Genomic DNA, 22,505 nt, shown 5'->3' with positions numbered 1-22,505 from the left:
CAAGCCTAGAAATTATCTTAAGAATGGAGAGGGAACTGGATAAAACCTCCATCACCAGAAGTTATCGATTCGGCCCGGCTAGAACGACGAGACTTGCATCCGTCAAACCTAATGCCAACTTCAGTCAACACAAATTCATACATTCGGCCAGTGAATTAAAAACCATCGATTATTCTGAGAGGCCACTTTATCGGTGAAAGACAAGAGCACTATCGCAGCTTATAGGCGACTGCGTTCAAATGATCCTCGACATTATATTATTGCTAGAAATAATACTGTTGCGCAAACCGTCAAAACCCAACAACTATGGTTTATAATGGTCATTGCAGGTTTCAAAATGTTATATTTTCTCATTCTAGCATATTGTTTTCATATTATTCAAGTCTACATTTTAGTGAGGTTAAGAAACGCAAATCTAGTCTTACAAAATAACCTGATTATTTTTCTAAAATTATTTTCATGGTTTTGGAAAACCACTTTTCTACAGCATTCTGATATTAGATATATAATACAGCTGGTACTCACTTAGCGTGCAACTTATAAAAAGCGCGTTGAACATTTTCCTGGCTTTGATTCCACCTGTCATCCGAATTCATCAAGACAAACTATGGATATGTTGCTGTCAATTGTTGTCATGAGATTGATGAAAGTTTCTCTCGGAGGCTGCGCATGTGCAGCATATCTTTCAAACTCTCTCGAACTCACTTGCACCATGTAGACAGTTTTGCATATCATAAGCTTTGATCGCTTTGCGTCACTAAAATTTTTTTCTTTTTGTGTACCTTAGTAAACCGTGGACTATTTGCTCCGGACGCGGAGGATCATTTTGTTGGATAGAAATAAGAACTTCATGATCAATTTTATGGAAGTGCACATGGTAATGGTGTAAAATGTTTCTATTGCTTTGGTTGTCGTCGGTTCATTTATCAAAGCACATGTGCAGTGTTTTTTCACGCGTTTTGAACTCCATATTCGAATTTCTTTTGATGCATGCACAATGTCGTAACTCTTAGTAGGACGCTGTCTTCTCGACGTGACACAAGTCATAACTTGGTTCTTCTTAAATTGAACGACTAATTAAAATAAAGGCTTTAGACAATAGATGATAAGTATTGTTTTGCTTCGTAAAAACAAGAATAGATAAACCCATGAACAAAGCTAATATCAAAATGTTTTAATGACTGGCACTTTCTAATTTATTAGCAAAATAAAACTTCAATCATTAAAAACTGGTTAAGCAGCCTCCGAATCGAAACAATAGCTGTTTAAATAATGTCTTTTGTCTTTTGCTGAAAATTGTGCGACATTTTCTAGAACAATCTAATTTCCTGTTATGCGTGATAAATTTTTTTTGCAGGTGTTATTACGTAATTGTATACTAATCTTCCGCTCATTAATCTTCCCTTATGGCTCGTTTTAACACGTTATTGCTATTTCTGCTTTTGTTAAATAATTCAGTAGTTTCTAGTTCGTTGTATTATCATTTTAGTTTTAGCAGGCATAACATATCCAATATTTTCCGAGCGCCTGGTCATTAATTTCTGCATCTGCCTAACCTAATACCTGTTAAGTTGACAAATAAAGAAGCCTAGAGTGTGCTCTGTTCTGTTACAAAGCACGCAGGAAGCGCCGAGAGCGTGAAAATATTTCCCTACGTTTTGAGAAGAGAACTTCTAGAGGGACTCAATGGGGTGATGACTTTTAGAGCTAACGGTTAAAATTTTGGCCAATTTACGGTTATGGTTAATAACTTACCATGGTTCATACCAGAATTATTATTATTTTTTAGATGGTTAAAATTTGTCAATTTTTACGCCTAACGGCCAACTTTTAGGTTAAAAGGTTAACCCCATTGAGACCCTCCTTCTAGGATTGCTTCCAAATTGCTCGACTTCCGTCGCTAGACTAAAAACGTCTAATTTTCCGGCTGCCATCTGGCGCATAAATGAGTAGCGATAGTGTACGCGATTCTATTTTGACATCTTGTCACAACAGCGTGGAAGGATAGCCACTAAGCCACTGTATTCCTTTGATCCTAAATGTGGCTGCTTAGAGCTGTTATACAGACCACCGCAGGGGAAACATCACGAATAACGATGACTTTCAATTGTTTTTCAATCATTTGGCATTGTATAAAAATTGAAAAACGTTGTGACACGAGCTAAAAGAAGAATCGCCATTATTCTCTCTCATGATTGCCACCTGACAACTTTTTTTTCCAAGCTTCATTTGCCTGAGTGTTCCAGGAAATTCCAAAATCGATGTAAATTTTTCACAAAATAGAAAGTCAAGTCTGTAGATCTCATTGCTACATTATACCCGACAGAAATAAGAGAGGTGGTACTTACCCAGTGCACAGCTTCTTAAAAAGGTTTTGAATATTTTTTTTTGGATTCGGTTTCACCTACCATCCAACTTGTCAAGCCCATTATGTACACAGATAGTTATAAGTAGCTGTCGTTACATTACGTTACATTGTATTTGGGCACAGCGCATGAAAGGCTCGTTCTTTAAGTATCTCAACCTCTCTATATTTAAATGTAAATCATAATACTCGGTAGAACGTTCGGGACGTGAGTCAGCTTTTTTTCCCCTTAGTAAGACCAATAGACTGAAAGTAGCTTGCAGCAGGTGTGGAGCATTGTTTTTCTTGTTAAAAATGAGAAATTCACGACATAAACGGACTTTTATTAAGGTTAACGTTATATAAATTTGTAGTCCAATATTATCAAGAAGTTATAAATTCCGCTTAAAGATAGTTGTCTTCGACAAATTTCTGCAATCGACTCATCGCCGTTAAGTAAACGATCACACTACAATCGACTGCTATTTCTGGCTGGTTGAGTTCACTTTCTCAAGTTGATCATGCCGATCATAGGTTCTATTTCGTTTCAAATTTATTACAATACTGTACTGCCATTCAACTGCCGATACATCCCTGACACCTTTTAGATTGATCTTGTTTTACTTTGCGGGTGTTCTTCAATGATTTTCTTTCTTTTGAGTCGACAGCACCCGGCGTTAATCCGCAGATAGACAGAATATTAGTATTAGCGGCAGAATATTAGTATTAGCGGTAGAATATTAGTATTCAAATATCTTATTCGTGCCTTAAAAATTCATTCACTTCGTATATTTGTAGTTCAATGTTTTTCCTACCCGACGGTGTTGGGAAAAAATCAGCACACCCAGAAACAGGATCCTAAGTTGATATTTAATTTTTTAATACACTATCCACGTGAAAGGCTGCACGAGACTTTAAAGAACTTACTTGATTTCTCTAATTAGATTACAGTTAATACGAATAGAAAAATAGGAAGGAAGAAAAATTATAGGTTTTATAAATCAAGAAGAAATTTTTTACCTCTTTTTGTTTTTCGAATTCTTCTTCAAAAAATGGCATGTGGCCGTTGTAAAGGTGCACAGGCACAACGCCTTGCCCCGGTCAGGACTAGAACGCGGGTCGTCCGACTCGGAGCCCAGTGAACTGACCAGTCAACCCTCCAATCTCAACCCTCTCAACCCAAATAATAACTCTTGCATGCTAAGCATGCCTATGTTATCTTCTTGGTAAGCAGAATATCAATTAATTCCAAGTCATTATTGACTATTTTTCAAACTAGAAAAAGTATCTACGACCCCTGGTGACATATGAGAACTGAGGTAACCCTTACTAACCTCGTTACACAGTAATGGTTGCTAGGTCCATCGAAATGCCCGCCATATCCGAATTAGACACAGGATGGTCAGTTTATTATGTTCACTAAACATTTTGCATTGCATTGAAATAAGCCTCCACAACTTTACAGTTCAAACGATTGGACATTAAAATAGAATACAATAAACATAAAATTGATTCCCCAATGCAAAAAACAAATAAGTCTGCAAGTCTTTTATATTTGTTTTAGAATCTAAGAAAATTAATTACCCTGGTTTGCTTTCCTTGTCAATTAGTTTTCATCAATCACTTTGATAGAGTACTTTTACTGTAGTACAACAACTTAACCCTTTAACTCCTAAGATCTCATTTATAGTAATTCTTCTTACTGTCTACCATACAGTTCTTATAATGTTAGTTTGGAGAATTTGGTATTGGATCAACTTATAATCCTCTAATTGATATTATTCTTTTTTCTCATCACTTGTCTGCTTGATATTATATTGATATTGTAAGGAGAAATTCTGTCTTGGTCACTCATGGTTAACATCAATATCCATATTCTCTAGACTCTTCACTATAAATTTCCATTGGTACTAATGAGGAGAATTCATGTTGTGATCAGAGCGTCTTGAGTTAGGAATCTTTTTGTTATTCTCATGTTCTTAATGAATGATTCAGCAATATTACTGGAGGGAGAACTTACATGCTGACTACCCTTGGGGCTGATAGGGTTAATTAAGCAGAGAGAACCAAATTAGTTTATTGTTTCACATGTAAGCCATGCTGTATTCCCTATTTACCAGGACATGTGTACAAAATATGGTCCAAAATTAACACAAATATCATTTATTTCAAAGCCAAGAGTACGATTCCACATTAGAGTAATATTTGAATTAAGTACTGGCAATTGTAAAGTTCTGAGAACTGTATTTACTAATTAAAAAACAAACTCACAGTCTGATTAAATTAATATTCGTAAACAAAGTAATAGGTAGCTCACCTGATTGTAACATAAAGAAAACCCAGCAAGGACCCAACCAGTCTGTTGTCAGTTGTCAGACGGGCCAAAAATGGGTAGAACAGCATCCCGTATACAAGAACAGTGACAATATTCTGAAAAACTAATTAAAACAGAGTAATTAATTTTTTGTTCTGCTAGCTCATGTTATGTGCTGGACTGCTGTGCAGCTAAAGGGGGTAAGTTTCTAAAGAAACAGTGGTGCTGCTTCAGTGGGAGAGTATAACAGGGTAATTTAGTATTATTGACTGAGTTGATAATGTAAATGGAATATAGTGATGAGAAAACAGGAATAAATTAGTTAAATGAAAAGCATTCGTTGATACCATGGGGCTTAAGAGTGCCTATTTGAAAGATAACTTTTGTTCTGGAGTTTTGCAGCCCTCTGAACAGCCTAGAAGTAGAGAAAGGCAACAAAGTACCATATGCTTCCCAGAATTATCAGGAAGATTAAAGTATCTAAGGACCCGTTTGGATGTGTCCTTGTCATTTCTTTTTACATCATGAAGGTGTTATGGCTGTGTTGGTAGTTGAGGGTTCAAGCCCCAGACCACAACAACACTCAGGGTCTTAAAATAACTGAGGGGAATGTGCTGCCTTTGATACAACATCTGCAAATGGTTAGACCTTGTAGTCTTCTTGGCTAAGGATGATAAACCATAGGCCCCATACTCTCCTACATCTTCTCTGTGTTGGTTATAAGCAGGGGACATTAACCCTTTAACTCCCAGAAATGATTAACAGGTAACTTCTCCCAATAATATCCACACATTATCCAGCAAACAGGTGATGAGAATACCCAGACTTCTCAGGTAGAGGATGTTTTCTTGATCTAACAGAAAATTTCTCATAACTGATGAATATGTAATTGTGCAGCAGCTAGAGGGGAGAATTAATTAATAATCAGATCTTGAGAGTTAAAGAGTAAAACAACTCACAGACTTCAACAAAGAGTAACAAATGTGGCTCCCAGTGTGGTCATTTGGCATTGTTATCATTTATAGAGGTCCACATTTAAACCTGCTTTTAAAGCCAAACTGAGCCAGCCTGTCTAAATATTCCAAATAAATTACTTAATATCAAGTTCACACCCTCATCACAAATGGAGGCTAGGTGCCCAAGGGGCCCAGGAGCTGCAACTACAGTCACACCCCAAGGTGCTAGAACACCAACTGGCCTATCCAACGCTAAACTGGCAGCTTGCTGAAACAGACCCCGCAAAAGAAACCCTGCAATCAGGGTTGGGGGGGGGGGAGGAAACACCAAGAACTGCTATCCTCAAGGACAAGAATCCTATGCTATAGAACAGCAAACACAACACAGGCACATGGTGGAACAACACATGCATTGATAAGGTATACCACTGGATGAGGACGGCCCCAGGGCCTTAACATCCAAAGGAGTACGCTGCAAACTCTGGAGAATGCAACAAATACTGCACAGATGCTAACAGCTGGCTAAGACACAAACCAAATGCCTGAAAACCCTGACAATGCATGTATTTCCTCTTAGTCATTTAAACTGTATGTTAAATTCTATATAACTATATTAAAATTTTTTTCACAAACTAATACTGGCCCACGGCAACTGAGTTAACCTAGAGCTACTATAGTCTTTAAAATGATTTTAAAAGTGAGAGAAAAAACAAAGTAAAACAAACAAACACTCAATTTGTTCAAAATCAGGTTGCCATGGCATGACCACTTACCCTGCACCCATCCAGCTGGGTCAGGCATCTGAAAAATTCCATTGTTTGGTTGTAAAAACATATTCAGGCATGTGCTGGAAGTGGCTCCAAACATAACAGCAAAAGTGAATCTGTTGCCAAAATCACTTAAAAAATCAAATGGTCTGAAAGGAAACCACACAAACATTAGTAAAACAGTGGCACCCAAATAGCTCACTTAAAAATACACTCCCATTAAACCCATTCAATAAGGGAATGCCTCATATTATTGCACTGTGTTTATATTCTGACTGAAATGGCACAATTTCCTGATAGATCAGGGGTGGGGGAGTTTTTGGGTCAATTTTTGCTGCGTATTTACCATTGGCCTCTCAGAAAACCTGCCTCATTAGAGTCTATCCATTGGCCAATTATACACCTCATCTGCTAAGTGAGTCACTTTACGAGAAGTGTTATTTTTGTGATCCCATCTACCCATGTGCTGCTGGCCTCTTGGAATACCTGCCCCATTATAGTCTATTCTGTGGCCAACTATACACCTCATCTGCTAAGTGAGTCACTTTACGGGAAGTGTTATTTTTGTGATCCCATCTACCCATGTGCTGCTGGCCTCTTGGAATACCTGCCCTATTATAGTCTATTCTGTGGCCAATTATACACCTCATCTGCTAAGTGAGTCACTTTACAGGAAGTGTTATTTTTGTGATCCCATCTACCCATGTGCTGCTGGCCTCTTGGAATACCTGCCCCATTATAGTCTATTCTGTGGCCAATTATACACCTCATCTGCTAAGTGAGTCACTTTACGAGAAGTGTTATTTTTGTGATCCCATCTACCCATGTGCTGCTGGCCTCTTGGAATACCTGCCCTGTTATAGTCTATTCTGTGGCCAACTATAAACCCCATCTGCTAAGTTAGTCACTTTACCAGAAATGTAATTTTTGCAATCCCAACTTAGTCAATTTCTGTTTATACATGTAGATGCATCTATCTAGCTAAAACCAAGTCTTTTAAGTAGGTCATGATCCTAAAATGAAGCAACACATTTGTTTACTTGAATTTAGAACACTTTACTTTTCATCTCCAGTGCATTAATATTCTGGTACATTTCAATCTAATTTGAATCTTCCTGTTTGTAAATCCTTATTTTGATGTACGAAAATTTTCCAGTTAGTTCCCACTCTAGTAACTCTATTGAAAATGTAACCCCATTTTAGCTAAGTAAGTCATGAAAATGCCACCCAAACCAGCAGCACATCCCTGTGCCTTTATTATACAAGTAGCAACTTTTTTGAAAAATAGTACATGTAGCTGGGTGTCACTTAGACTTAGGTACAACTACTTAAAAGTACACAATGATCAGACTATATGTTGCTGACCTTCAATATAAGCCTCGACCTTTTTGCTCTATTAATCAATTCTGTACTCACATCAGCAAACCAGGATATCCATTGCAGTTTTGAAGTCCAGATTTGACCCTTTGCTTGACAAAGGCCAGTATAAAAATAATGACAAGCTTAAAAATAATAATACATGTAATAATTATTATCAATTGTACAAGCATGAAATTACAGATGAAGTTTAGCAAAACATCATCACCTTTCAAACTTTCTGACTTAAAACAGGGCAGAGAGGGACACTTATTTCAGAGGGGGTGCTTATTGGAAGGAGGGCGCTAAACCAAATCATTGAAACTTCAGTATTTCAGTTACAGCTGGAGGAAGACAGCAGAGATCAAACAGACTCTCCTAGATAACTGTGGGGCACCTAAATTGATAATTTTTGAGATTGAAAAACCTTCAACATGTCTCAAAAAAAAATTTACAAAGACATCTTTGGATTAAAATAAATTTGTTACATTTTTAGGATTCAAGAAGAAAAAACAGGTGTTACAGAACACTAAAAATTCATGCTTGAATGGAAAATTTAAAAGTTAATACATGATAATACAGACAAAGGCAGGATCAAGCTGTCTGACACAGACACCCCAACTTTCAGCCCACATTCCCCTCACTTTTAGTTCCAAATTCAAGTGTGAAGTGAGAAAGACAACAGTACTTATTTCAAGAAAGATAAAAGAAAAATTAAAAATAAAACATTAAAAGAATTCCTCATACAATTTCAAAAGAAATAACTAAACATAGCCTACTCTAATTTAAGACACGGAACAGAACGAAAAGGAAGATCTGTAATTTAAGAAAGAGAGATTATCAATTTGCAAAGCAAGAATCCGTGTGGAACTCCACTGTTCGGAAGGATGAGAGGGTCCATTAGAAACCTCAAAGCTGTCGAAAAAGTCATCCACAACTGCAAACCCGCAAAACCGCCAAAAAAAAAAACTCGATCAGAAACATGCTGCAAACCAACTTTAGTCGCGCGATATTTTTTTTTCAGGGACGGTGTCTGATGTCACGCAATCGAATTATTATTCGACTACGAACATCGATGCTTGACACCTTGGAAATTGTACAGCTGCAGCCTCACGGAATTTTAATTTGAATTATAGATTTGCATTTTATGGCGAAATGGCGCAGTCCTTCCTATAAATACAGAAGATTGATCTCTTCGCGAACGTAGTGAAGATTCAGCCAAGAACACCACGGAGATGTTCATATTTTCAGTTCGTTTCGTTTCGTTTGGCAAATTACAGTAAGCCCTAAAAAATTCCGGAGATATGGTCGATTCTAGTTTTACAATTGAGACTGAATGCATTGTATGACATCAGATCTTTGAAAGACAGGCGCAAGGACAGTGTTACAAACGTTAACTCTTTAACTCAGTTGTATGCAATTCTGCGCATAAACTCCATCATCTGCTACCAGTCAAGCAGATAAAATTTACAAACCAGTGTAATTTTAAGTTTAGGGAAATGCGCAATAATCGTAACACGACCACATTTGCTCCATCCAAGTCCAATCGGTAGAACTTTCATACGTATTCTTTTTGCTATAGAGTCTTTTCATATTACATGATATTTTTTTGAATGACAGCGTATAAAACATAAATTCAAATAACTTTTTGCAAATTTCATGCTGCGAATTTGAATATTTTTCAATAAACAAACGATATACTTGGAGGAGACGACAACACAACGAAACAACCAAATCGCAGAACGAGCGTGCGCGAATCTGGAGCGCATTCATTCATGAAAATATCGACATCCACAACAGAGTACGTACCCCTGAGAAGTGTTCTCCGTGGATCTATTTCCCGTTTTCAAAGCAATCTACTGGGGCAACTGCACGTGGTTCAACCTCCCTCGTCTGACAGCTCCTTTCATTTGGTTCCGTGAATTAGAATTAGATTATGTTTATCTTAGAACCTATTGTCTTTCTCGGAAGAGAAATAGCAGGAGTCTGGAAGCTAGCTAGGTAGGTTGACCGCTGACTAAAGTACAGGAGATTTTCAAAGATGGCTCGAAATGTCGGAGAGTGTAGAAAAAATAAAGTAGAAAACAAGCGCGGCAAAGATTCTACTGCGAAGTCATTATCGAAACAAGATGTAGGAAAGAGCCGAAAGAAAAGCAAGGTAAGTAATGGATAATGTTGTAGCATTTGAAAGAGAAAGCTATTTGTGTTATCAGGGAATTCGACTTCAGAGGTGACGGAGAAAAGATCTGCCCATATCACAGCCCCTGCCTGACTGAATCGATCATCATGTACATGTGTGTCTATATACTCGGGTGCAATTCACATTCCCATCTATCTTCTCGGGGAGGGGGGCAGGAGAACGCCTTATTTCGCCAAAATTGGTATTTATTGCCATACATGGTAAAATTTCCTTTGTCTTGAATCTCTTATTCAGCACATGGTGGATGATTTTACATGTTCTAACCAAGAGTTTCATTCCACTACATATATCTAACCCAAGGTATCTTTCTGGACTGGAATGTGAGAAATGGGGTGGTACTGTGTGTTAACTAGCTTTGTAGGTGTAATTTTCAATAGTTTGTCTGAGTATGTCAGGGTAGCTGAGTGAGGCTGATAAGTTACAGTGTTTTGCCTTTTTTTTTATCTTAAAACAGGGTTGTAAAATGGAGCAATTTTGTCTTTGTCCTTAAAAGTTGTTACACATGTGAAAGTTAAAATTATATGGATAGCTGTGCAGAGGGGGATTAGTTTCTACACCTGGTGTCTTCTCTTGATTTTCAGAGCTGAAAGAAAATGTCTTGTTAGAAAGTTGTGCTCCGAGGAACAACACCCCCCTTGATCTTATCCAATTCTGTTTGTTCTTTGTTGTCACTGAACCATGCTGATCTGACGTTTGTGTGAATGAAAATATATAGTTGTTAATTTACTGGGCAGGGTTTATCAAGCAGTGAAGATGATGAAATTGCCTGGAAACAAAAAACCAAAAGAAAATCAGAAGAGGAAGAAGAAAGGAAAAAACGTTATTGACTCAGGTAATGTTTTGTGGTGAACATGAACAGATTTTGAGGCTCTACACAAACTGTTACACCAGTTTGTAGTTATGCTATGCAGTGTCCTTGTCAATTCCCAATGCAATTTGCATCATTATCAAAACATTGTGTTAAAAGATTCACATAATTATATGTATAACATCACAATTATAACCTGACCTTATATCTGAAGTAATCTTACATCTCTGTTAGATTCTGATGGAGATCCTTTTCCTCCAAAAATAAGGTATGTGATTTGTTTCTTGAATTTGGTTCCATTTTATACAGTTTTAGTTAAACTCTTTGGTCCTAATATCACCCCTAAATCAAGAATCAAGGAAATGACCACCAACTTTCGAAGCTCTTGATTATTAAACAAATTTTCCTCGTCAGCACCTTAGAGAACTAGCAGACTAGAGAACAGTACGGAGAATATGCATAATGATGTCAGGTTGTATTCAGTACCTGGTTCTCTTTCATTCCCTTTCAGAAAATCCACATCAGTAAAGAAGAAGGAGAGTTCAAAAGCTAAGAAAAATAGAAGACCAATCAGCTTGGACTCAGGTTAGGAAATTATGTGCACTTATTGAGGGTGCCCTATACTTTTTACGTGAAGGGTGATTGGCAGATTTTATTTTCATGGGAATCATGATTTCAATTTTTTTTTGTCATTTTTTTGTTTTTGTTTCGTGAATTGCAATTAAAGATGATAAGATCTTTCCATGTTGTTGTGAACAATTTTTTCTTTATTTAAACATAACCTGTGAATGAAGAATTAAATGAATTAAATGTGATTGGCAAACCATTTTGTTTAAAATTGACAAATTTTTGGGTTATTTTAAAGAGCCAAACTTGTAGGATTAACAGCTTTGTTAATGAGTAAGAAATAGTGAAAATTTTAATTTGTGAATTTGGTTTAATTCTCTTTTTTTTTTTTTTTTTGGTTTTATTTATATTCAAAACGTGATCATCTTGAATTTCATGTGAACATGGAAGAATTATGAATATTTATCATGATGCATGGAAAGGCCTACTATTTTTATGCGACTGAGTTCTACAAAAGAGTTTGGGGGACTCTCATTATTGATGGAGTGGGAGGGCTGGATAGGGAAAATATTGGAGGTGAGCTTGAGGTAAAATGAGGTCAGATTTTACATCACCTGATCTTTAACCTTACTCATGCATTTGCTTGTCAAAGAAAACAAATCCATCCACTTCATCCTGGGTTCAGCACACTTACCATTAGACCACTCTGCCTTGAATAGGTTTGAATATCATAGCCCTTGACTTACATTGTGATGTGGTTTCTACAGATGAGGAAGAAGTTGTGCCCAGCAACTTAAAAAAGTCTGCCAAACAGACAGAAAACGTACATGTAGCTTCTAAAGGTCCAGCATGTTAAAAAGAGGTATCATCCATCATTCTCTTTCATTATATTTGACATTTCAGTACCAAACCATGGTGTTCATTTAGAACATACGATATTGCTGTGGAGAAGCATCTGACTTCTCCTAAACATATCCAGCTAAATTTTGTTTGCCTGTTGTCTGTTTGTTTGTTTTTTCCTCTCTTCCATCAGGCATTGAGAATGTTAGATCTGTCATAGGACACTGCTCTTATGCTGATACATTTAACCCTTTGACCCCTAACAGTGACCAGCATCTAATTTCTCCTTACAATATCATCCTTGAATCAAACATTAAGGTCATGAGAGTAAAGGAAATGATCACCAACTAAGCTCCTGATTGTAAAACAAATTCTCCTTGTCAGTACCCAAGGAAATGTATAGAGAACAGTATGGAGAATATACATACTGAGTTTCAGTTGTTAAGGGTTGAAAACAAAAAACAAACAAACAACAGCAAAATAGTAAAGACAGTGTTACACAGCCATCAAGAGTGAATTTAATGTAACATTGTTGTAGAACTAAAATGTTTAACACATGGATTGTTATTCTTGCTTCAGTTCAGTCATTACCTAAAGAGAAAAAAGCAACTTCTGCACTTGATTTCTTTGGTTCTACTCCAGTTGAAAGGGAATCCAGGAAAACATTTGCCAAAAGAGAAAACAGGTGAATAACTAACTACTCTTGTTTTGTCCACAATATTTTTTTAAAGAAAAAATCAGGCATCCTGTGTTTTATAAACAGTACTTCATGCATCATGCATTGAACAGGGAAAACTTTAAACCTCACCATACCTTGCCTTTCTATAAAATTCATGCATCACATGTTAATTTTTGGGCTTAGTCAAGGGCTTAGTCCATGTAGTGAACACATACCATGTCACAAAATTAATGGGTAGTGACCAACTGAGGAATAGTTTTGGCAAAAACGATACCATGGGCTCCCTTAAAGGGATAAGTCCTTTGGCCTCTAAGATATTTAATAACACAACTACATGTGCCTGATGAGTTTTAGTATTCCCATTACCTGTTTGCTGGATAATGTATGGATATTCTCGGAAGAAGTTGTATGTTAAATTCTTCTGGTAGTTATATTATTATTATTATCTCTCAAAGCTCTTTATGGTTTGTTTTCCATCCTTTCAAATTTTAATGAGAGATGCAAGACAAAGGAAGATAAAGATCATTATAATTAGGGCTGGTTTGGAAAATCTGCAGATACAGTTTATTGAAAAAATGCTTTGATTAACCCTTTTAATCCCAAGATCTCAATAGTAATTCTCCTTAATGTCTGTTATACAAGTTTTGTAATGTTAGTTTGGAGAATTTGGTCCTGGATCAACTAATAATCCCCTGACCAATATTTGTCTTTATTCTCATCACTTGTCTGCATGATATTGTATTGATATTGTAAGGAGAAGTTCTGTCTTGGTCACTCATGGGAGTTAAAGGGTTAAACAAAAAAATGTATTTTATCCTTTTACTCTCAGTTGATGTTCAAATGTTGGTTCAATGTCAGTATCTGAGAAACTGCCTACCTACCCCTCCCCTAATCCAACATTAACCCTTACTTGTTATCAGCTGATGGTTTGTTGGGTTAGGGGAGGGGTAGGTGCACAGATACTGACATTGATCCCAAATGTTTATAGTGTATCTACAGATTTTTTTTTTTCATTTTTCACCATTTATAACTTTTCAGTTTGGACGGTGTTAAGAGGCCTTCAAGGGAAGAATTAATTATTTGTCTGCATATCTTGAAATCATGCACGTACTCGATAATTTAATTTTTAGGGAGTGGAAAACTGTTTGGATGGACTGATATTTGTTAGTAGAGGAGGTTTAGAAAGTATTGAGAGAGAAGAGGCTGCTGATTTGATTCAAAGATTTGGTGGAAAAGTTACCCAATCAGTGAGCAAGAAAACAAGTTATGTTGTTGTGGGACGGGATCCTGGAGAGCATAAAGTTTTAAAGGTACATTGTAATACACAGATCAAAAAAGGAATAAAAAAAACAAAAACATGAACACCAACATATAGGTTGCACCTTTTTCCCTAAATTTTTGCAACAAATGTGGGGTGCAGCTTACTGCAAAAATACTAGGGAAACTTGCCACAAATTTGCATAAATTAACTCAATTAATTGACAATTCATAAGTCTGTATAGCAAACTGGCAAGAACTAAAAAATTTACAAGGAAAGAAATTAATTATTTCTTTTGCAAGTTTGTTGGCTTCTAAAAGAGCTGTTCTTTTTCATAGGCATAAGCTTATATTTCTTGCTGAAGAGGTCATTAAACATTGCTTTGTTTAGAGACCCTTTAACTGATTTAAGGTTGTCTCTACTTCCTTGAACAGCTAAATATTACTGGACCTTGAACAGCTAAACATTACTGGAAAAGGAAACTATGCTTTCTTTGTTGTTGTTGCTCTTTTTTTTCTTTTTCCGACTTTGATTCTTTTCTGTTAGGCTAAGGCAATGTGGAACATCACAAACAGATGAAGACGGTCTGTTTGAGCTTGTCAGAACAAAACCAGGCAATAAGACCAGCTATGAACCACCAAGGGAAGAAGGAGAAAGCTGAACCAGTGGAGTCCCTCAGCCAGAGAAGAGATCAGTTTGAAGGTGATTTGTCACAACTGAGTGAAAGATCTGTGTCGTTTCCAACAACACAAACACTATCATCATCACCTACACTGAAAGGTGGGTGTTTCAAACCTTTCCAACAATTAGCACAAGAGCATGACTTCACAGTAAATTTAATTCACACTTCATCTGAATGCCTTAAATTTCCTCACCAGTGAGCATCCTACATGTATCCTACTTGTGTGCATCCAAGTGCATTTGTACAACTTACTGATGACATAAATACATGTTTCCTAATTCCCACATTCAGAGATACAATTTTTTAAACAGCTGTAACTTACGAGCTTTGATGAATTTATTTCACTCGACAGTCGCTTATACATGTAATTAGTATATTAGTAATGGAATCACAATTTTAAACATTTTTATTTTGTACAGCTTTCTTTTTCAACAAAGACCCAAGAGTTGGTAAAACAATAACAGCAACACTGGTTTGTGAAGAGCTTGGTTTTACGTACATTGAAATGAATGCCAGTGACACACGGAGCAAAAAGACTTTGGAAGAACACATTTCTCAGTCACTGAGCAATAAAACCATGGATGGCCTTCTGACAGGTTGTCAAATTTCTGTAACATTTGGAATGACTTTGATATTATTAAAGATGCTTCATTCATTCTACTGTCTTACTAAACTGACTTTCAAGTTAATTTATTATTATCAACTGAGTTAGTAACGTAAATAACAGCTCTATTGGTCAACTTTTCCAACAAAACTTGTGAAGTTTCCAAGCCGACAAGTCGCCCTCATCATCAATTAGAAAATTTCCTTCCCTATGCTTTCGGTATGTGAGTGTTCCTCTTGCGGTGTAGAACACCTAAGTAACACATGAGGTCTCGTTAGTTTTGGTTATATAATAAGTGAATAACCCACATCTCTTACTCACCCGAGTTCTACGTGTGTACTGTAAGTTCAGGAGCGGTTTTTTTTTTTCCGCTTTGATTTGCGGCGCATACGCAAAGCCTTCAGTTTGGTCATGGTTTCTAATATGTACTTATAGACAACGGAAGTATGCTCTTTCTCCCCAGTCCTTTCAGCGCCCTTTGATCAACCTAAGCAGGCGATGGTTTAACGACTATCACATCAGCAAAAAGAGACAAAATAAAAAAGTAGGATGTTTATGTCATTGTGCTACACTCCGGATCAATGGAAATAAAAAGTTAAAAAATGTAATATGAGGCCCAGTCTTCACTTGGCGTATAAATAGTGAAACAGCATAGCTACAAAATAGAATCATGGATCACGAAATAAACAATGATTCACGATTTTCTGTTTCGAGTTCGATGAGCTCATATTCAGCTTCTTCGATACTGCTGGTGTTACCAAGTGCACCGTTTTGTTACACACTTCTGGGGCAAATCATATTTTCGGAGGAGTTAAGGTGAGGACAGAATAAGTTAATAGCGACCTAATGCAGTGAATGAGTTATATAAACGGGTATTGAGTAAAGATACAAATAGAAATAATTTAAAACATGAGACAAAAGAATGAGAGAAATATCGATCTTGTTTACTCGTCACGAACGCAGGATCGAATCTTAGACCATCGGATTTTGCGATCTGAAGTTCACCCACATAGCTATATATTTCTCGTTACTGAGCCACGACATACAGTAGATACATGAAGGATCATCCTGCATACTTCTTAGATCATTAATGTCGAAAGTTTCATGTCTTCAAATACATAATGATAGAAAGGAAAGTTTAAGCTATTTCGTGACGAAGGAAAAAAACATTTGTAACCGACGACCGAAAAAAAAACCCTACTCGTCAGATCAGGTTAAACGACAGATTAAATATCAATGCTAACATGTGGAGAAACATACCAGACCTTGAAGTAGCTTATTTATCTTCTCATGAGGGGTCTATGACGCTGCAGCATTTCTGATTCCAGTATCATGTGCGTCACTTGTCTGTACGAACTGTTATACAATTATTTATGGTCTCGCTTACTGCATCCAAACTCAGCAAAGAATTCTGGAGCTCAAAGAGACAGAGCTAAGGCCTCAGATTTCTCTCACAAATTAAAGACAACTGTTTCAGTAACAGTTTATTAATAAAATTCTTGTAGGATAAATTGAGGGTTTCTGTAAACAAAGATGCATGGAGCACATAGATTTAAAAAATTTTTAATATATTCCTCAGATATTTCTTTAAGAAGAATACTTATGGTATTCGCTTTAATTCTTTCCAAGACGCGAAACGATTTAAATATGCTTTTTTCTAGATACAAAGAGAAGTCAAGTATTTTCCTTGGAAAAGAACTTTATTGGAGTTAAATTTATTGCAAGTAATCTTGAGGTGAGGAAAGATAATGAAGAAATATGTAGCATATTATAATCGAAAGACGAGAAAATTGGAAAAAAAAATCTACATAAAGAATATATATATTATTGATGTGATTTCTTTAGCTTTGTATCTCCCTCTGGTGATTACACCGGACACCTACGCTTTTGACTGCAAAAAATATTTAGTGCAGAATTGGCGGGAGTTATTTACAAGAAAAAAGCTTACAGTTATTATTTTTAGAAACTTTATGAAGTCGTCTCGGTGAGAGCGGAAAATGAAAATTTGAGAGAATTGTAACGCTAATGGGAAGATGACCAAAAACAAATTTGTATCATATTGAACGAGGGATATATTAAGTTGATCACTTGAAGAGAAATTTCATTGTTACAATATAACTCACGGTGTGAATTCACCCTTATCGATTCAGTTACGGCAGAGTGTAACATGTTCTGCTCTGAGAAGAAAAGGGGTTTTGCGGATTGCGAGTGTTTTGCACTAAAAGGGAAAAAGCTGAATTTAAATTACAGAATTAATTAATCCCCATGGAGAAACATGTAAACAAGTAATAATCATAAAAAGAATAAAAAACAAACAAACAAAAAAACAAGCGCAATAACTTTCTTAAAGAAGAACAGTAATTTTGATCACGAAACTGGGCATTAGACGAGGTTAGATCTTTCAAACTCGTCAATATGTAACCATCATTTTTTCATCGAAATTGTTGTAAAGCAAAACGTTATTCTCAATATTTTGAGGCATGTAGATTTAACAAATGACATCGTTTGGAGAATAGAGGGATTCAGAGGATCAATTTTCATTCTGCAACTGATTAGAGCTGTAGAGCTAATGTTGTCTTTCATGAAAGATCGCAATCTTCTTTTTCCGGTGGCTCACAACAATCAACTTTAATTCAGTCGAATTTACTCGGTTTATTGCTGTCAGATGCTGAAATGTTTCATTGGTTTCTCTCATTTGACTCGTGGTTCAATAGTTTGCACGCGATGCAATTTCCTAAATCCTTAAATTCCTGGAAGTGATATAACTTGTAGAGATTTAAATGTACGTGATCGTTATGTGGCAGAGGTGCGTGATGAGTATGTGACAGAGCTAGATAACGTGCTGTATATAATTATAGCTCTTGTCAAAGTCAAAACCAGCAAATATCTCTCCAAAACAAACGAAGTTTGAAACAAAGCTCGAGGTTAAAAAGAAAAATACACAATTCCTACGTTTCTTTTGATATCTTAACATTCGCGATATATGGTAAGACTAACGGTAATATGGTTGTCGGTGAAATACCAGAATTTTTTCAGTTTCCAAGACGTGACATATGCATATCCACCGCACGCTGTAAATGTGCCAATTTTTCTTCACATATTAAAGTATCAAGGTCGTCATTAGAACCGAATTTATCAACATGACAGTTTTACTTTCCATGTAGGCTTTTTTTTATGTTATTTTTAACCTGAAGCTGAATTCAATTCTTTTTTAAGGAAATATTTCTTGTAATAAGAAATTTTTGTATTACAATGTTCGAAATTGAATTGGTTTTCCGACGAGCTGAGCGTCGATGCAGCGGATCTCTATTTTCGATGCTGCTATTTAAAAAATTGTATTTGATGCAAATTTTCAATCAATATCTTTTAAATAAAAAAGGAAAAAAGGGTAAAATTCGTATCCACGCGCGATTATCTGATACCTCCTATATGCGTTTGCATTCCTGAACGAGTGTGAGCCTAAGAAGGCTGTACATCGGCCAATTTCTCTCACTGCATTTTAAGCACCGAGACGAAGACTTCCTCAGCAAAGGATTAAAGGATATATTACATGATAACAAAATATTGTCATGCACCATGGAATTACCAAATGAATCTGCTAGTCTCGTTGTGATTTTGTTTTGTTTTGTTGTTATTTGGGACGAATCTGTGACCTCATGTTTTCACCAAAAATACCGGAAAAGCTTTTATTCATACGACAAAAATAAACTGTTTAATTACGACATTACACGAGGTATTCAACAGACTACAAGCATTTTTTTTTATTTTATTTAACTTTTTGGGAATTAACGAGGGAATATAAAGAAAATACATTTTGCGCTCTTTGGTAGCCGATCAAAGCACAGGTTTCCTTGCTGTCTCGCGGGTCCCACCACAACGTATAAATAACAGAGAAATTGGGAAAATGTGTCATCGGTAGTGAAAAATTCAACACCAGAAACACCATGACTACGATTTCTTGATCACGTTTAAAAGGGAACCTCCTCAATGACACGATTAATTATTCTGGTTTTTTTTAAACGCTTTGGAACATCAATCAACCTCCTTGCGAAACTTGACACGGTAATCGTCGACGGTGGATAAATTTTAGCCTTCAAATATTCGAACTACGTATCTACAAGGTGGTTAGTAATATCATTTCTAACTGATTATCTGTCAGAGTTCGGTTTTAGTAGATATACTTTTTCGCACGATAACAGAAAACATGGGCGCGGTGTTTGAGTGTTTACATCGTGCGCTGGAAGATAAAAATGTTGGCTCAGGTAGTGCTGATATTGGAGCAGAATTCTGTTGTGTAGGGCTTGAACCCTCGACCTCCCGCAAGGTAGTTCAGCGCCCTAAAAAACCTAAGCAGGCGGTGGTTTAACAACTATCACATCAACAAAAGAAATTTAAAAGTAGGATGTTTTTGTCATTGTACTATACTCAGGATTAATGAAAATGAAAACCTAAAGATCTTGTATGAGGCCCAGTCTCAACTTGGCGTATAAATAAAACAACAGCATAGCTTCAAAATAGAATCATGGATCACGAAATAAACAATGATACACGACTTTCTGTTTCGAGTTCGATGAGCTCATATTCAGCTTCTTCAATACTGCTAGTGATACTAAGTGCACCGTTTTGTTACACATTTGTGGGGCAAATCACATTTTCACAGGAGTTAAGGTGAGGACAGAATAAGTTAATAGCGACCTAATGCAGTGAATGAGATAAACGGGTATTGACTAAAAATACAAATAGAAATAATTTGAAACAGGAGACAAAAGAATGAAAAAAATGTCAATCTTGTTTACTCGTCATGAACGCACGATCGAATCTTAGACCATCAGATTTTACAATCAGAAGTTCTCACATATAGCTATAGATTTCTCGTTAATGATCCATGACATACAATGGATACATAAAGGATCATCCTGCATACTGCTTAGATGATCAATGTCGAAAGTTTCATGTCTTCAAATACATAATGATAGAAAGGAAATTTCAAGCTCTTTCGTGACAAAGGAAAAAATCGTTTTTAACCGACGACCGTAAAAAAAAAAACATATCTATCAGATCAGTTTAAACAACAGGTTAAATATCAATGCTGACATGTAGATAAATATACCAGACCTTGAAGTAACTTATTTATCTTCCCATGAGGGGTCTATGACGTTGTAGCATTTCTGATTCCAGTATCATGTGCGTCACTTGTCTGTACGAACTGTTCTAAAATTATTTATGGTCTCGCTTTCTGCATCCAAACTCAGCAAAGAATTCTGAAGCTCAAAGAGACAGAGAGCTAGGGCCTCAGATTTCTCTTCCAACTTAAAGACAACTGGTTCAGTAACAATTTATTCATAAAATTCCTGTAGGATACACTGAGGGTTTCTGTACACAAAGATGCATGGAGTACATAGATTTAAACAATTTTGAATATCCTCCTCGGATATTTCTTTAAGAAGAGTATTAATAGTATTCGCTTTAATTCTTGCCAAGACGCGAAACGATTTAAATATGCTTTTCTCTAGATACAACGAGAAGTCAAGTATTTTTATAGGAAAAGAACTTCATTGGAGTTAAATATATTGCAAGTATTCTTGAGGTGAGAGTTTTGTCCTTTATGACGCGAGAGAGCAAGATAGTGAGTCTGAGTCCAGTAAGCTTCTTTGAACACAAACTTTAATCACTTGAGAGGCAGGTTACCTTTAGAGCTAACGAAACAACAACAACGCGATAGCGACTCTCTTATTATAAAATATGTTTTTTTCCGTGTAACCCGAGAACTGACACGTGAGTAGTCCGAAGTGATTACATAACCAGTCCAGAAAGTTACATAACAGTTGAGAGTTACATAAGAAAGAAAAAGCAAACGTTGATGTCCGGAAGGTTTTTTTTGCATATCATAACATCTTTCCCTTTTTCCTATTTTTCTTTTTTTTTTTTTTTACTATAACTCAATGTCAAACTTTTTAGGTGGCTTGATCAATCGTCCATGTCGTGTCCGTATTTCAGTTGTAGTAGCTTCGTGAGGTGGTCTTGCACTCAGCTCTGTTTGAGGTGTTGGGGGTAGTTGAGATCTTGGAGGGGACATGGATGTTCCTACTTGAGAACTTGCTGGAGGGGGTTGGTCCTGTTCCTGCAGATTGTCTGGAACGGTCAGGTCATCTTCGTCCATTTTGAAGGGGGTTTCTTGAAGTGGTTCCATGGTAGAACGCAACTGCTTGCGATTACGCCTGTAGGATCTACCATTGACTTCAACCTTGTAACTGCGAGATGCCACTTTAGAAGAAACAACTGCTTTTGACCACTTTGTTTCTCCAGGCATCTTCATGCGCACTATGTCACCTGATTTGAGTTCTGAGAGTTGTTTAGCATGTTGGTCGAAATGTTTCGCTTGCTTGACACGATCCCTTTTGAGAAGATCACTAACTGTTTGGTCAGTCTTGAGTAAAGACTCTGAGAAGGGTAGAAGTGTCTTAGTTCGGCGACCAAAAAGTCGTTGGCACGGAGACATACCTGTCGCAGCAGTGGGGGTGTTGTGGTGATCCAATAAACCAAGATATGGATCGGATTGAGACAGAAGAGCTTTCTTCATTAAAGTCTTGCAGGTTTTGACTGCGCTTTCGGCCATCCCATTAGCTTGTGGATAGTGTGGTGAGGTGGTGATATGAGTGAACTTCCACGTTACTGCAAATCTTCGGAACTCTGAGGATGAGTACTGAGGACCGTTGTCAGAAACTACGTAATCGGGTACCCCATGTCGCGAAAAATGCATCTTCAGCTTGTGAACGACTGTCTGGGACGTAGTATCGGCAAGATGATCCAGCTCGATAAAGTTGCTGTAGTAATCAACTAATACGAGGTAGTTTCGGTTCTCGAAGGTAAACAAATCTGTTCCAACTCGTTGCCATGGCCTGTCAGGAACTGGGTGAGGCTGAAGAGGTTCACTGGCTTGTTCAGGTCTCACACTTTGGCATATAGAGCATTTATCAATACGATTCTTGAGTTGTGCAGACATTCCTGGCCAGAAGAAAACCTCTCTGGCCCTTCGAAGGCATGCTTGGAGTCCCTGATGGGACTTGTGTGTTTCCTCTATCATGTCACGGCGAAGGCTCTCTGGGACAACGATCTTCGTTCCTTTGAAA

At 36.8% G+C, this 22,505-nt stretch overlaps 1 protein-coding gene and 1 long non-coding RNA gene across 7 annotated transcripts in view; one reads left to right on the top strand and one right to left on the bottom strand.

The window, feature by feature from the left end:
* Positions 1 to 15,995, top strand: part of LOC149051659 (replication factor C subunit 1-like) — a 232,892-nt gene extending 216,897 nt beyond the window's left edge. Inside the window, exons 2-9 of one of the 6 annotated variants that reach the window (XM_089185675.1) lie at positions 10,672 to 10,769; positions 10,980 to 11,013; positions 11,257 to 11,330; positions 12,080 to 12,174; positions 12,732 to 12,837; positions 13,962 to 14,141; positions 14,636 to 14,791; positions 15,191 to 15,426. In XM_089185675.1, the coding sequence (XP_089041801.1) occupies positions 10,691 to 10,769; positions 10,980 to 11,013; positions 11,257 to 11,330; positions 12,080 to 12,168 (276 nt within the window). In that variant the 5' untranslated portion in view covers positions 10,672 to 10,690 and the 3' untranslated portion in view covers positions 12,169 to 12,174; positions 12,732 to 12,837; positions 13,962 to 14,141; positions 14,636 to 14,791; positions 15,191 to 15,426. Of the gene's footprint in view, positions 1 to 10,671; positions 10,770 to 10,979; positions 11,014 to 11,256; positions 11,331 to 12,079; positions 12,175 to 12,729; positions 12,838 to 13,961; positions 14,870 to 15,190 lie in introns of those variants that run through there. The other 5 variants (XM_089185680.1, XM_089185653.1, XM_089185669.1 and 2 more) reach the window with 5 other exon arrangements.
* LOC149051660 (uncharacterized) lies at positions 6,384 to 9,892 on the bottom strand. Its single transcript, XR_016181024.1, has 3 exons — positions 9,547 to 9,892; positions 7,798 to 7,883; positions 6,384 to 6,530 (listed from the first exon to the last, which is right to left on the bottom strand). It is a non-coding gene; the product is annotated as an uncharacterized LOC149051660 (long non-coding RNA).
* Positions 15,996 to 22,505: the final 6,510 nt, after the last annotated feature.

This window comes from Pocillopora damicornis, chromosome 1 (genome assembly GCF_964200805.1).
Source record: "Pocillopora damicornis chromosome 1, jaPocDami1.2, whole genome shotgun sequence".
NCBI classification, from domain to species: domain Eukaryota; kingdom Metazoa; phylum Cnidaria; class Anthozoa; order Scleractinia; family Pocilloporidae; genus Pocillopora; species Pocillopora damicornis.
The sequence above is the reverse complement of the archived record's forward strand: the minus strand, read 5'-3'. Positions and strand labels throughout refer to the sequence as shown.